Raw genomic sequence first — 14,804 nt, 5'->3', positions numbered from 1 at the left:
GTAGACAAATACTCTGCTTTAAACGTAGCTCACGATGATCTTTTAAAGGTACGACGACACCCCGAGCAGGAGACGCGAAAACTCCCAGCTCCCAGCTTACGATGTTGAAGGCATTTTAGACGTCTAGCAATCGCGCATAGCTTGTGTTGAATCGCCACCTCCCTCCATTTGCAAAATTTTTACTGATTACAGACACACAGACCCTCCGTACCCTTTATGAACGCCGGTTGTGGATAACCCTTTGGAGTAACTTTCCTGTCGTGTCGATTATGCATATGGGCTAGTATGCTGGTGAGTCTCCAGGTAGTTTTCCAGACTTAGGTAGTAGTAAGACGAGCTTTCTGCCTTGTCCACCTGAACACAAACCAGGGCTGCATTTATTGTGGGCTTCAATGCTACGTTCAGGGTACTATCCAGTCCCAGTGCTTTGCTACTGTCTAACGTTTTAGCAATCTCTAGAAGCTCTTCGCTCGTCGTCATCGCCGTTCTCGTATCTCTAGTCTCCTCTTGGAGTGTTTTTTTTAACTATTGCATTTATTTTACAGGCTCAGACGTGTATAACACTTAACAGAGCCGAGATTCTTTTTGATATTTACAGTTGATATCATTATTATTTACAGTTAGTAAGAGGGAAGGGACATAGACCAAGATACTCGTGGTGACTCAATGTTAGATTGCTTAATTTGAGGACGGTCGGGGTTGGGATTTAGGTTTACGGTATTTCAGCTGCTCATCCGGGTATTTGACTTTTTGACTGCTGATGCGTAGCGTCGTGCTCGAGTTATCGTTCTTCAGGGAGCATCTTCCGGATGGCCAGTGCTTCATGGTACACGGAACAATAAGACAGAGACAAAACAAAAACTGAGAAAGAAAAAAAAATTGAAGTGTTAGACTTTGATGTTTTTTTTTTTCCTTCCTAAACAATGGAGGGGGAATCTGCTCAACAGACATCCTGGGTTGACCAGGAAGTGCGGGGTTAGGGATCACCGAGGGAGGCAGGACTACATCCCCGACCCGCTAAACCGTTTCCATTGCCGCCAAGCCTATAGTCCCTTCGGTACAACCAGAAAGTAATGCTTCAAAGGGGGCCAGTGCACAACGCACCCTCGAGGTTAGCTGCGTGTCCTTGCAGCACCGAACATCGTAACTCGCTTTTTTAGAAGAACACCATGGTATCGTGCCAGCGCGTTGCCGGCTTTCCAGGTGCCATTACCACGCCCTATGTCCTCGGAAGGTGGGAAGGGTCGACTTCGCGCCTGCTTCCCTCTGCACGACTGGTATCAAGAATGATGATGCCGCGTGCACCCCTTTCTGCGATAGGGCCTATTCGCCAGCACACAGAGGGACTTGCCGACGCGAGGCCTACGCCTGCCCCAGCCTTGACGAGGACCCCTTTCCGTCCTCGGGCTCGGAACCCGCCCGGTTGACCGACGCCGCGAAAGCGACGATACCATGTTGTTCTTCGCGCGGCCACTTGTTCGATAAAAGGATCAAGTTCGACCACAGAGCATGACCACCGGTATGACCCATGAAGCCGACTCCGATCCCTTGGACCACCTCTTATTTGCGACGATACCATGTTGAACTAGCCTGAACTAGCCATCCTTGAGTCCTCGCACCACCTTCTGTGTAGCTCCGAGACGATTTGGGCGATAGCCGATAAAACGGCGTTCCAGCCAACTTCATCTTTACACATCCTCCGAACTAGGTTGTCCGGGGTAGTGTCCAGACCACATGTGGCAAGCATGTGGTCACGCATTGCGCGAAAACGTGAGCACACGAACAACACGTGTTCCGCCGTTTCCTCTAAACCTGCGCACACCAAACACTCGGGCGAGGCCGAGCAAGCCAGCTGCGTTACCTGCACTTTGATTTTGCAGCACGCTTAAACGCCGGGCACATCGAACCCCCCATGGGGTGCTTGCTGTTCACAGCTTTGCTGAAACAAATCAAACAATTGGGAGGGTTCGTGCAGCATTGTGCCTTATGTCCCTCCAATCCGCAGCGTCGGAAGAGATTGCTTCTGTCAGGGCCTTTGCAGTCCCATTGCTTGTGCCCCGGTTCCAGGCACTTGAAGCAAACTTCGGGTTGCTCGTATATGCGCACAGGGCATACCGACCATCCCACCTTGACGCTCCCTAACTTGACTACCTTGGAGGCGTCCGCTGCAGATAGCCGAACCAATGCTACCTGCGTCCCTGCCGGACCTTTCCGTAGCCGAACGGCTGCGGTGGGCGTCTCCACATCACACTGTCGCGCATCACACATGTTGCCGCAGTGCCGTGACGAGCTCTTCGACTTCAGTAATCTCGTCCAGGTCTTTAACCCTTAGATTCACCTCCGTCGTGAGTGCCCTCACCTTGACCGTCTAGCCTAGGACCTCCTCTGCCAACTTCTTGTAAGCGGCGCCCTTTTGCGAGACGCCCCGCTTCAGCTCGAGTATCATCTAGCCCAACCGGGTACGTCTTATTCGACGTACGTCGGAGCCGAGTTCACCGAGCTTGACGTCACTCCTCATCGCCTTCAAAACATCCGAGTACTTAGCCTCGTCCGCCGTGATGACTAGGGCATCGCCCCTGGAGCGATTGGCGCCTACCCTAGACTTCTTGCTACCCTCATTCGCCTGGGCCTTCTTTTCGGCCCTTGACGTCTTCGGTTTCCTCTTGTTCTTGACCAGGGTCCAGGAGGCGTCATCCCCCTCTATTTCCTTGGTCTGGTGCGGCTGAGAACTTTCAGCCTGCCGTAACCCCTTACCACCGTCTTTCCTGAGTGGACGGACTTTTCCAGGTTCAGCCCTGGGTTCAGCTTCCCAGCCTCACTACCCTTGTTCGGGGTAGTAACCCTCCGCGTTTTGGAGCGGCCCCCAGGGAGCTCATCCCCTGGAGACTGTCTCCCCCTTTTTTGTGTCTGCTCCGTTGGAGCAGTCTCCCCCGACGTACCCGCAAATACTTGAGCCTCAGTCTGGGTAGACTTTGGTACCACCGTCTTCGCTGGCACGCCTTCGGTCGATTCGACCTTGCCCGAGTCCGCGAATCCTTGGGCCTCAGTCTGGGTAGACCTCGACTCCACCGATTTCCCGGGTTTACACTTGGCCGTCCCGACCGCCCTCTCCAGCTTGGCGTCTAGCATCGACTTTCGAAGTTTCTGCAAGCTCCTCTTGAGGTCCTTGCTGATATTATGCTTCGATGACGCAAAGTCGATGATGGCGCTGTTCCGCTGTTCCGTCGCCACCTCGAAGGCCGAAAGCCCATCGCGTTTGCGGTTCATCGCCTCCACAAGCCATGGGCCGTCAATAACCCCTACCGGCGTTTTTCTAGCCGAGAGGAAGGTTGAGTGACCCACGCTGGCGCTGCGCACTGAGCTGCCGACTATTGCCTCTGGCCTCCTAGGCGGAGACCTGAACAATCCACCTCTTGCGAAGGGGTTGTCGCCTACACTACTACCACTAATTGAAGAATTGACTTGGTTTTCCATTTTGGTCCCACGAGTTGCTCGGGAAAAGAGGTCCACCACGCCAGAGCCCAGCATGACGCGGTAAGGGACAATTACTGTGGAGGGTGCCCATGTACCCCACAGGCTCCGTTAAAGGCCTAGCTTATTATTTCACCCCCCTGGCCATGCATCCCCTCGGCACGGGTCGCTTGACGCCTTGGGATTAGGGGTTAGGGACGATGGTCCCGGTCTAACTCGCAGTGGTCATGGGGAGGGGTCATCAAGCCTTTGATGTCAGACGAGCAAAGAAAGGCATACATCTATGCCTGCATATAAGCCACATCGCGGTCTCCTAAAATACCTCTTACTTCCCGGAAGGGTTTCTTGGAGTGTTGAAGTTAGGGACTCGTGGCGTGTTAAGGAATAGTACATCAATAATCCTATCTAGTTTCTTTGGAGACCGTTCCACCGTGGTTAACGAGGTTACCGTTCGGCCGAATGTCATTTAGCCGAATGCTACTACACCGAAAGTTGTTTGGCCGAACAGACCATTAAGCTGAAAGACATTTGGCCGAGAGGGTCATTTAGCCGAAAGGGTCGTTTGGCCGAATGGGTGATTTGACCGAAAAGAAGAGAGAGAAGTGAGACGTCTCACTTTGCACTCCTAATTTCTCACTTCTCGCTGTAAATAGTGAGAATTGAGACGTCTCTCTTCTCACTCCTAATTTCTCACTTTTCAAATGACCTATTCGGCCAAATATCTATTCGCCCAAATGACCTATTCAGCCAAATGTCATATTCGGCCAAATTACCCTTTCGGCCAAATTACCCTTTCTGCCAAACAACACTTTCGGATTAATGACCCTTGCGGCCAAACGGCCCTTCCCTATTGTGCCTAATTAATTGGGTTTACGCCAAACGACCCTTCCGCCTTTTACTCAATGGCCTTCGTAGCTTTGAACTCTGTGCGACGTTCGATCCTAGCCTCATCAGTACGGTCTCTTTGCCCTAAGGCAAGTCGTCCAGATGCTTGGGAAGTTCACATTCCGCCAGTAGTTTGGTGGCCTACCGTTTCTCTGTAGTCCTTTTCTCGTAACGTAACAGAAAGGCAGGTAATTCGTCTCTCACGTTGGTGTGAACCACGCTAAATTTGACTAGAGCGTCCAGTAGGATTAGCACGCTAGTGGTGCTGCTTCCTCCGCTAACGTAGGAACTACCTCCTGTACCGGATAACGGACCGGCTTACTACCATCCTCCACCCTGTTGCCGTTGTCGTCAGGGATGCGGTAGGGGTCTGCAATGACAACAACGTCCGATTGCCACTCGGATACCGACTGCGTAATGGTTGTGATACAGCTGCGTAACTTCCACAGCGATCTCTTGTTTTCTCCACCCATGGCGTTGTGGGTTTGTTTTTTGCTGGCACATATCTGGAATCCCGATGTCTTATCGCCAGCCCGCGCCATCTGCCCCTCCTCACAGCATTTACGCACATTTGACTCCTTTCCGACACTTTACAGTCCCACGACTTGTTACCAACTTCAAAACACCTGGAGCATCGATCCACTACCTGCATGCCAAAATGTCTCATACGAAGTTGAAGCGATAACGGCACCACCTCAATAACATACTGCAGCCTGACGTCGATAATAAGGTCCTCCGTCACTGTCGACCTCGTCAAGCTACTTGCAATGGAGGGTCACCTCTGTGTGTAAAGTGAGAAATGAAGAGTGAGAAGTGAGACGTCTCACTTCGCACTCCTAATTTATCACTTCTCGCTGTAAATAGTGAGAATTGAGACGTCTCTCTTCTCACTTCTAATTTCTCACTTTTCAAATAACCTATTTGGCCAAATATCCAATTCGCCCAAATGACCTATTCGGCCAAATGGCGTATTCAGCCAAACTACCCTTTCGGCTTAATGACCCTTGCGGCCAAACGGCCCTTCCCTATTGTGCCTAATTACTCTTTCGGTCAAAAGACCTTTTCGGCCAAATGACCCTTTCGGTCGAATGACCCGTTCGGACAAATAACCCTACCATAAATACTAGCATCCGTTTTCGTCAGGGATGCGGTAGGGGTCTGCAATAACAACAAAGTCCGATTGCCACTCGGATACCGACTGCGTAATGATGAGTCTGTGCCGTTCTACCGTTCTGTTTGTCACAGCATGCAGACACCAGTACTGTTTTATGTTTCATCATCCTTGATCCGGAATAAAACATGTAAAACTTGGCATATCATGAATGATCATTTCAGCACTAATGAATTATAACATGTCTTAAAAATAATTTTGGTTTATAAAATCTGCAGTAAATTTTGACTCAAAAGAAAAATGAATAACAATCCAATCAACATTATTCAACTTTAAAAAAAAGGTACAGCTTTTTGATCTTTTGTCCTACTGCAGAAAAATACACAAACCAAAAATCATAAAACATCAATAAATCAAATCGGCCTCGATCAGGGATTTTTGTCTGCCAAAATTCTTTTCAGCATTGAACATCATTTGGGAATCAATCAGTGGTCGACTAACGGATATTTTCTCCACAATATACGAAACCATTCTATAATGATCTAATTCGATTTACAGGTCGCGAAGTTGTCTTCCAGTGTCGTGATGAAGGTCCGATTCGGGCCAAAGTCAGATGGACACGTGCCAATGGAATGCCGCTTCCACCGGGTTCACGTGATTTGAACGGACGACTGGAGATTCCCAACATTCGGGTGAGTTATTTGAGTTTAAGAGCGTAATTTGTTTGAGATATTAAATTGAACTTTTCTGTCGAAAAATTGTATACGATCAATGGATTCTATTATTTTTTTATTGTCTCAGTCAATCATTTGGCTTATTTAAGGTGTCAACTTTCCAAAGAACCCACGCCTCAAACTACTTTGCAAATTTGAAATGAAAAATAAAAAGCTCTTTTTCAAGTTTGGCCCAACATTTGCTCGATTTTGAACCAACATTTCTTCATTTCTTCAGACCATATGCAGCACTTTTTCCAGTTATTGTTTTCATTTTTTTTAATAGTTAGAAGCTTCGAAAAATATGGATTATTTGGGAAAGTTGACCTTAAATAAGTCAAGGGATTGATTGAGACGGTTAAATTTGGTAAAATTTTCGAAGAGAATGATCAAATTGGGAGCGCATTGCACATTGTAAACAAATGTATCAATTTTGAAAACTAGAAACGTAGCGATGAAGATGATTTTAAAGTTGAAACTAATTGAATAAAGTGGAAGTTTCAAATACAATAGTTTGTACTGGTCTTACTTATACTTATAAAAGCATTCCATTTAATAAGCTCGAACATAAATTTATCAAATTAGGTTAATTAATTAATTACAAAAATAAATAATTTGTCACAAATGCGTATTCCTTACAGTTCGACCACAACGGTGACTACCTCTGTGAGGCAGTCGGATACCCGAAATCGACACCAGGCAGCAGCAGAACAGTTCATCTAATCGTAGAACGATGTAAGTACTTTCATCTCTTTGTACCTTAATCGTTATCCTCACTGATCGCATCTGAAACACTATTCAATGCAGCGTGGAATATCAAATACAGGAAAAATCGTAACAGTGTTATAAAATATGGAACAATACCTCACATAGGGTTTGAGTTTTTTGGATTAGGTAATGTTCAAGTGCACATTGTTGCAATTATTTTAAAATATATAATACATGGATAAACTATGATTTATTTTTCCATGCTGCTGATGACCAAAAATATTGGTTAGTATAATAAAAATCTTACAGTTGAAAAAATACAATAAAAATTAAAAAACATAGAAGTTCACGAAGAGTTGATGTCTTTATTTTCAAAAACTATCTTCAACATCGTATAGGGGCTGCTGCAATTGTGTGCCCCAATCCATTGACAGTCCCGTGAAATTTCCGATCTTTTATTACCTACCTTTAGCTATCACACTGGGACTGGACTTCTGGTCGCTCATACGCCACTTCCAGTTATTCGTTATCCATGAATAATAACTGCCTCCTACAGTTTATTCTGATTAGGAGAAAAGACGGCTTTGGCAGGTTTTGTTCTATTGTTGTCAGGGCGGTTTTTGTCGACAAAATTTTATGAAATTTGGCCACAATATTCTTTGATATGCAAAGAATGTTTAGGCCAAATTTGAGCATAATCAGTCATAAAATACCCCCTGACAATAATATAACAAAACCTGCCAAAGCCGTCATTCCCCCTACTATCAATCGATTTTTATGACAGTATTTTCTATCCTGTAAGTACATTACGATGGATCCCAACTTTCTGTACTCAGCTGAGCTATTAATATCGACTGCTGTACTATGGTAGACCAGATACACAGGACCACAATTCACACCGAACCGCCAACTCTACGCTCTGCACTGAAGCTACCCTTCTACATTTGACTTAACCCTTAAATGCGCAATGTTGTTTTAAAACAACAAACCGAAAATACGTTTAATGTTAATAATTTCAATGGTTATTTACGTTAAAAATATTTCCGACGATTTCTAAAAAAATCGCCTTGCGCCTTTAAGGGTTAAATTTGTATGATGGGATCCACCGACCAGGCTTCACATACCCTCAAGCTTCAAGCAAGCATAATTACTAGGTTGCTGACATATTCACGACATCATTATGCAGTTCACGAGCCAGGATCCCAACACAGCAGATCAGGCATACCGTTTTTTGTCTTATTTTGATAATTGGGTTTTCGCCGATGAAAAAATCCATTTACTCTACATTTACTTTTCTGTTAGATGTTGAGTTTTCGGTAGGCTATCTCCCCCTTAATGTTTTCAAGGTGTAGCATTGTAAACCTGTAATTTAAATCATGACAACGTAATTTACTAGATTTTCCACCAATCTGGTTCTAAATTTACCATGTCGACTTGCTCATGTTCTGATCATTATTTTATATTAAAATTGATTACATGGAATCGTTCTGCCTTTTTAGATAAATGATTTTATCGTAGAACTTGCATTTTGAATTCATTGCGAGCATAATTAACCATTATGTTAGTCTTGTAATCAATAATGACACCATGATTCACATTCCAGATTATCCCGCCGAACGTCCTCCTTCAGCATGCTCCATTACTCAGGCAACATGCATGAACGGTGACTGTATTGCCAAGTCTCAGATTTGCGACGGGAACTATGACTGCACGGATGGTTCAGACGAGCACGGCTGCAGCAAATCACAACGCTGTGAGCCTAACGAGTTCAAATGTCGAAACAACAAATGTGTCTTCAAAACGTGGCGCTGCGACGGTGAATCAGACTGTGCAGATGGTTCAGATGAAGAGAACTGCGCTACCCTGCCGCCGGACGCTGCCTGTCGGTACGACGAATTCCAGTGTAGGAGTGGTCAATGTATTCCGAGGTCATTCCAGTGTGACTCTCATCCAGACTGTCTCGACCTGTCGGACGAAATTGGTTGCAGTAAGAACCGAGTTTGAGTGTTATTTTGAAGAATCCGAATACTAACCACTTTGCTTTTACTTACAGTGGCACCTTCGGTTATCCAACCACCTCCTCCATCGCTAAATGTGGTTGCGGGAGGAGTATTGAACATAACCTGTCGCGCCACCGGTATTCCGATTCCGCTTATAGTGTGGCGTCTCAATTGGGGTCATGTCCCAGATAAGTGTACTTCGATTAGCAATAACGGCTTTGGGGTGCTAACTTGTAACGATATGCAGCAGATTGATTCTGGTGCTTACTCGTGTGAAATCATCAACTCAATGGGAACGCACTTTGTATCACCTGATACTATAGTCAGCGTCATCGGGAATGATACGGTTTGTCGCTCTGGATACTTCAACAGCAAAGCAAGACATCCCAACGATTGCATCAACTGCTTCTGTTTCGGAGTTTCCAACCAATGCAAGAGTGCAGATTTATTCACTTATGCTGTAAGACGAATCTATCAAATTGATCTTTATACCGAGGTTTTCTAAACTTTTATTAATCCACAGCTTCACCCGCCGGTCACTTCTCTCACCATTGTAGGCGTAGAGGGGCCGTGGACCGGACAGCGCCGGATAACTGAAGGCGAGTTCAGCAATCACGATTTGGCTGTCACAAGACACGGAGTCCAACTAAGATTGGCAAACATCGTTCCTGGTAGACAGATCCCGTATTATTCACTGCCCATCGAGTATAAAGGAAATCAGCTCAAATCGTATGGAGGATCCGTTCGATACACTGTAGAATATGACGGAAGCGGAAGCCCAAACAGTGCTCCTGACATGATTATAAAAGTAAGTTTACAAACCAGCATATGCTTTCAATCATTTACCCGTTCTATTGTGTTCTAGGGAAATGGATTCGTGCTGCTGTACAATCACAATGCTCCTTTCTATCCAGATGAGAGAAACCAAGTTACTGCAGCTTTCCTCCCTGGAGTTTGGCGCAAAGAAGATAACACCATGGCTAGTCGAGAAGAGCTGATGATGGTACTAGCCAATGTCGAAAGCTTGCTCATCAAAATGTTGTACGTAGATGGGGTAGAACGGAACATCGAGCTATTAGATATTTCAATGGATTCGGCAGCTAATCAAAACCTCGGATTGGGATCTGCAACTTTAGTTGAAGAATGTAGATGTCCACCGGGATATCGTGGGCTTTCCTGCGAAAATTGTGATTATGGATACGATCGTCAAAGCAGCGGCCCTTGGCTTGGACGTTGTGTACCCAAACAAGAAGAATGTCGGCCGGGATACTATGGCGATCCAAATCGAGGAATTCCTTGCCAACCTTGTCCATGTCCAATTGTTGGAGATAAGTCGCGGGCAAGAACATGTCAACTCGATAACCGCAATAACGTAGTGTGCAACTGTGAGAGAAGCTACACCGGAGACAGGTGCCAACATTGTGCCCCTGGATACGTCGGCAACCCATTAGGTGAAGGTTGCTTCCAAGCTCCGCAATCTAAGTGCAATTCGGAAGGCACTCAACAAGTATTGTCCGACGGTCGGTGTGTCTGCAGAAATGGAGTTACCGGAACGTACTGTGACCGCTGCCAGGCAGAACATTTCTTCTTGCACGAAAAAGGATGCGTCGAGTGCTTCTGCATGGGAGTTTCGAGAACGTGTACCAGCACGAGCATGTTCAGAGATACGGTTCAAGCATCCTTCAATGACGGCCAATCTGGATTTTCATTGATTTCTGATTACATTAATCCGGAAACTATTGCGTTCAATCTAGAGGCATCGAGTAGAGAAATTGTGTATCGAAACTTCGGTACAAGTGATGACACTTTCTACTGGAGACTGCCAGCGAAGTAAATATTCAAGCCGCTATGAAGTGACAGCAATAAAGCATTTCATTTTTCAAACAGGTTCTTGGGCAATAAATTAACGTCTTACGGAGGATCTCTGAACTACACACTGCGGTACACACCTCACTCTTCTGGAGGTGCATCGAGAAGCAGTTCACCGGATGTTGTACTTCACAGCGTAAGTTTATTTTAATCAAAGCGACTTATTTTCCATCGGGTTCGTTGCTTATTTGCGTTGAAGTCTTTCTATTCGATATTTGTCACAAGGACAGTGATACTCAAAAGGATTGATACCTATCACTTTTAATGGCTCTTTCTCTCTACGATGAATATCAAAATACTCTAAGCCGTAGTAGAGCTTGTAAGTATTTTGCTATTACCCAGTTATAAGTTATGGACAACAAAGGAAAACTAAACACCAAAAATATCCGCGAAGCTGCGGGAGTCATGCGGGTTAAATGCTAATTGTCTTCTAATGGCTACGAACAAGGCTAAGAAACCCGTTTTTCGCAAATGTTTTTCTATGAATACATTTATTCATTGTTATTGTATCAATCGGAAATGAAATTTATTCGTTTCTGGCCAAGGAAGTACAAAAACTCGCAACTATGATTGTTGTTCGTCTGGATGAGATATAGGGGAACTGTTCCGTTTTTCATCTCACTGAACATATATTCATCTCATCGCAAAACAGAGAAATACAGCACCAATATTGTCGCTTCTGCGAGCCTACTGCTAAAAAAATTACATAAATGAAAAACAAATCAAATACCTTTTCATTGATTTGTTTTTGAAGGGATGGAAATGGGAGGCTCCATTAGAAAAAGGGAGCTATTATAAAAAGTGCCGAACCGTTCCCCTATGTGAATAAATCAACCAATATCAAAAATCCCAATAAAGCCGATACGAATATTTTTTAATTTTATGAAGCCAACCCCCACCCCTCCCTCAACAATCAGAAAATATTGAGCGGCCAAAAATAAATTTCACACGATTTTTATTTTTCTGAATTTTGAACATTATGCATCACTGTTTTTATCTTGGCTCGAAATCTATCATTTATAATCCAGAAATTTGTAGCCAAGAGTATTTCAAATGAAAACACGGGCATATGTCTCACGAATATTAAGGGGACTCATGCTTACAGATTACGTCTAAGCTCGTTTGCAACATGGTCGATCCATTTCTATCCACGTTCTCGAATATTTATTGATATTGGTATTAGATGGTTTTTCTGCTCGGCACCAGGGTTGCCATTATGCCAGATATATCTGGCACTGCCAGACTTTTTAATAGAGAAAAGAGAAACCATCAACAATGCCAGACTTTTCAAATTTCAGACAGATTTTTTTGTGACCAGAATCGGTAGAATACCTACTATGAGTCAAAGAAAATCGTCTAATACAAGTGTGCTGTTCGGGATGCTACAGTGAAAACAGTTATACACAATGCATTAGCAAGTCAAAAATTACCGCAACTTCAACTCGCTTCCAAAAACTCATTTTTGATTCAATTACAATCTTTTGTAATCAATGTAAAGGTGTGGTTTCCTCGGATGTTGTTCCGGACTGCAATTAAGCCACGCTTGTTCCCAGAGATCGGGTTTAAAGGAACAAAGATTGCAAATTCTTGCGTTTCTAGCTTTCAACGCTGTGTAATAATAATCCCAATAGAATGTAATCATTGTCTATTTCCATGGAAATGTGATAATTCTGGTTATTCAACAATCCGGTGTTCTTCTGGAAGATCCAAACATCATGAAACTCATTTTGATGAACCTGAGTGGCAACCGGAGGTCCTTCCGAAGATTCCTGGCATCCGTTCATCCAGTTCATGAATATCATCTGTCTCTGAATAACGAATGATTGATGTGGCCCATTCTCATGAACCTCCGGTCCTCCGGAAGATCCGAAATCTCCGTAAAAGTGGAAAATTCATTATACTCGTATTAGAGGAGCGCAATTTTGTTCAAAGCTTTTCATTATCGTACTCTGAGTAACAAATGATTGTCTTAACCCCTTCTCATGGACTTGTTACTCTTCGGACTCTGTTGGACAATTCATAAAAATTATGATGGAATTATTTGTTACAAAGATTCAATTATTAACTATGTTTATCAAAATTCTTTTTGGAATAGCTTACTATATCTGAATACTTGAGCTCCGATTGTTAATTAAAAATAATAATAATAAAACAAATACACAAATAAACATCATTTAGAGTTACTTAGAAATTTAAAAACGAACCCCGTTCTTTTGAATAAAGTCAAGTTCATTCAATATTATTTATATTCTTTTTATAATTTTCAAAACTATCTATTTTACTATTTCCAGAATCTATCTAATTTTTTTAAATACTTAAAACGTTATGAACCCTTAGATTCTCATTTTTACGGTTATATAATTGTTCCGACGAATATCTTAGACAGAAGCAATCCTTCTTTTAGAAGAATAAATTTTGATAAACTTGGAGTAAAACAAAACAGATGGTCGAAACAGGGATAGGTAAAAATAATCAGATCATATTTTAGTTCAAATCACTTAATTTAAAAAAAAGTGATAAAGACAAATTTCTTCGCCAGATATTGCCAGATTTTTAGAATGTAGCATGCCAGACTTTTTCCAAAAAGTAGTGGCAACCCTGGCTCGGCACACGATGGTAGGCCGTCCAAATTATAAATTTTAGAAATCATCTGCGTTATCTTTACCTATGCACAACAAGTTTCATGATGGAGTAGTACATTCGAACTTTGGTGCGTGGATCAATCCGGTTGGGTCTCCAAATATTTCTAGCTCACGTTGATAGTGAGATCCGCCACAAAGAAGCATGTGGTCAGCTCGATTAGCCCACTTCACATGATAGAGCGTCGCAGTACTAATATAGCGTTTCGTCATCATTAGCCAAATCAGACTCATCTAGATGTTCCACAGAAATAAACTACGAATGCAGCTCAAGGTATGGTACACGGTTGCACCCACCATGATCTTATCGAATACGCTGAGAAGTAAAAGTGGAGATGAAAAGCATCCTTGCCTCACATTAGCGACTATCCGAATGGGGTCAGACAGATCTCCGATCATATCTGAAAATTCCTTTCATCTCTGGACGCCACACAGACTCGTGATTTAGACAACAGAAAGCCCTTTTGTAGTCAATGAATAGCAAATAAAGGGACATTTCCAACCTGTTGACCTCCTTTAGTACACAGCACATAGTTTTGAAAATTCAATTATGTGCAATCCCATCAAACGAATCAATATTCGATATTCAATCAAATTTGACTTAATTTTAAAAGCAAGCACAGTTTGAATTTGTTTTGATTCAAAAGATTCGTAACATCGATTGAATGTTGCGTTTATTTGCATGTTCCAAATATATGTACGAAAATACATTTATAATCACAACATATTTTTATCTGTTTGGGACAAAATATTCCATAATAGTTGCTACAATATTCAGTCAGTTCTGAGCACATCCACCGACAGTCGATCGACCTTGGGGGCCCCTTTAGATTTTATGCATCGGATGGCTGCTTTTAGAAGAACACTGGCTGAGACTTGAAAAAACTGTTCGAAGTGATCGCACCAACATTTCAGCTGTCCAAGTCAGCAAGTAATTGAGGCGATAATCTCCGGTTGCTGAGTCATCATATAGCCTTTACGTATCTATACTAAGCAGGGCTCGTAATGCTCACTCAATCTCAGGAGCACAGGATGCTCCCCCACCAAAATTTTTGGAGAGAAATCGCTTTTCGAGAAAGAAAAACAGCCTGGAGAGTGATAACCATTTTTCGCTCACTTTGATTACCGCCAAACGTTGGTTTGTTCTTTTTCTTTCATATTCGAGTCTTTTCGTGGCACCATAAATGCAAATGGTAGTAGCTTATGTGGACCAAATAACTTAACGCTCTCATACAGATAACGTGGTGGTGTGGCTAGAGTAAGCGCATCCCCACAGCTATTATTGTTACTATTCTGGGTTCGAATCCCGGCGCGGCCATACAATTTTGTAATTGTTCTGCGATAATTCACGCGAAAAGTGAGTGAGAGGGTAAAAGTGATGAAACGAAAAAGGATTTTCATCTAATAG

At 43.5% G+C, this 14,804-nt stretch overlaps 1 protein-coding gene across 5 annotated transcripts in view; it reads left to right on the top strand.

Annotated features, from left to right (window-relative positions):
- Window positions 1-14,804, top strand: part of LOC134223649 (basement membrane-specific heparan sulfate proteoglycan core protein) — a 417,670-nt gene that overhangs the window by 348,626 nt on the left and 54,240 nt on the right. For all 5 annotated transcript variants that reach the window (XM_062702836.1, XM_062702835.1, XM_062702838.1 and 2 more), the window contains 7 exons: window positions 6,026-6,159; window positions 6,822-6,915; window positions 8,492-8,875; window positions 8,942-9,348; window positions 9,412-9,696; window positions 9,754-10,718; window positions 10,776-10,893. In XM_062702836.1, the coding sequence (XP_062558820.1) occupies window positions 6,026-6,159; window positions 6,822-6,915; window positions 8,492-8,875; window positions 8,942-9,348; window positions 9,412-9,696; window positions 9,754-10,718; window positions 10,776-10,893 (2,387 nt within the window). The remainder of the gene's footprint in view (window positions 1-6,025; window positions 6,160-6,821; window positions 6,916-8,491; window positions 8,876-8,941; window positions 9,349-9,411; window positions 9,697-9,753; window positions 10,719-10,775; window positions 10,894-14,804) is intronic.

The sequence above is a fragment of the Armigeres subalbatus genome, chromosome 3 (assembly GCF_024139115.2).
Source record: "Armigeres subalbatus isolate Guangzhou_Male chromosome 3, GZ_Asu_2, whole genome shotgun sequence".
NCBI classification, from domain to species: Eukaryota; Metazoa; Arthropoda; class Insecta; order Diptera; family Culicidae; genus Armigeres; species Armigeres subalbatus.
This window is presented reverse-complemented; position numbering and strand designations above follow the sequence as displayed.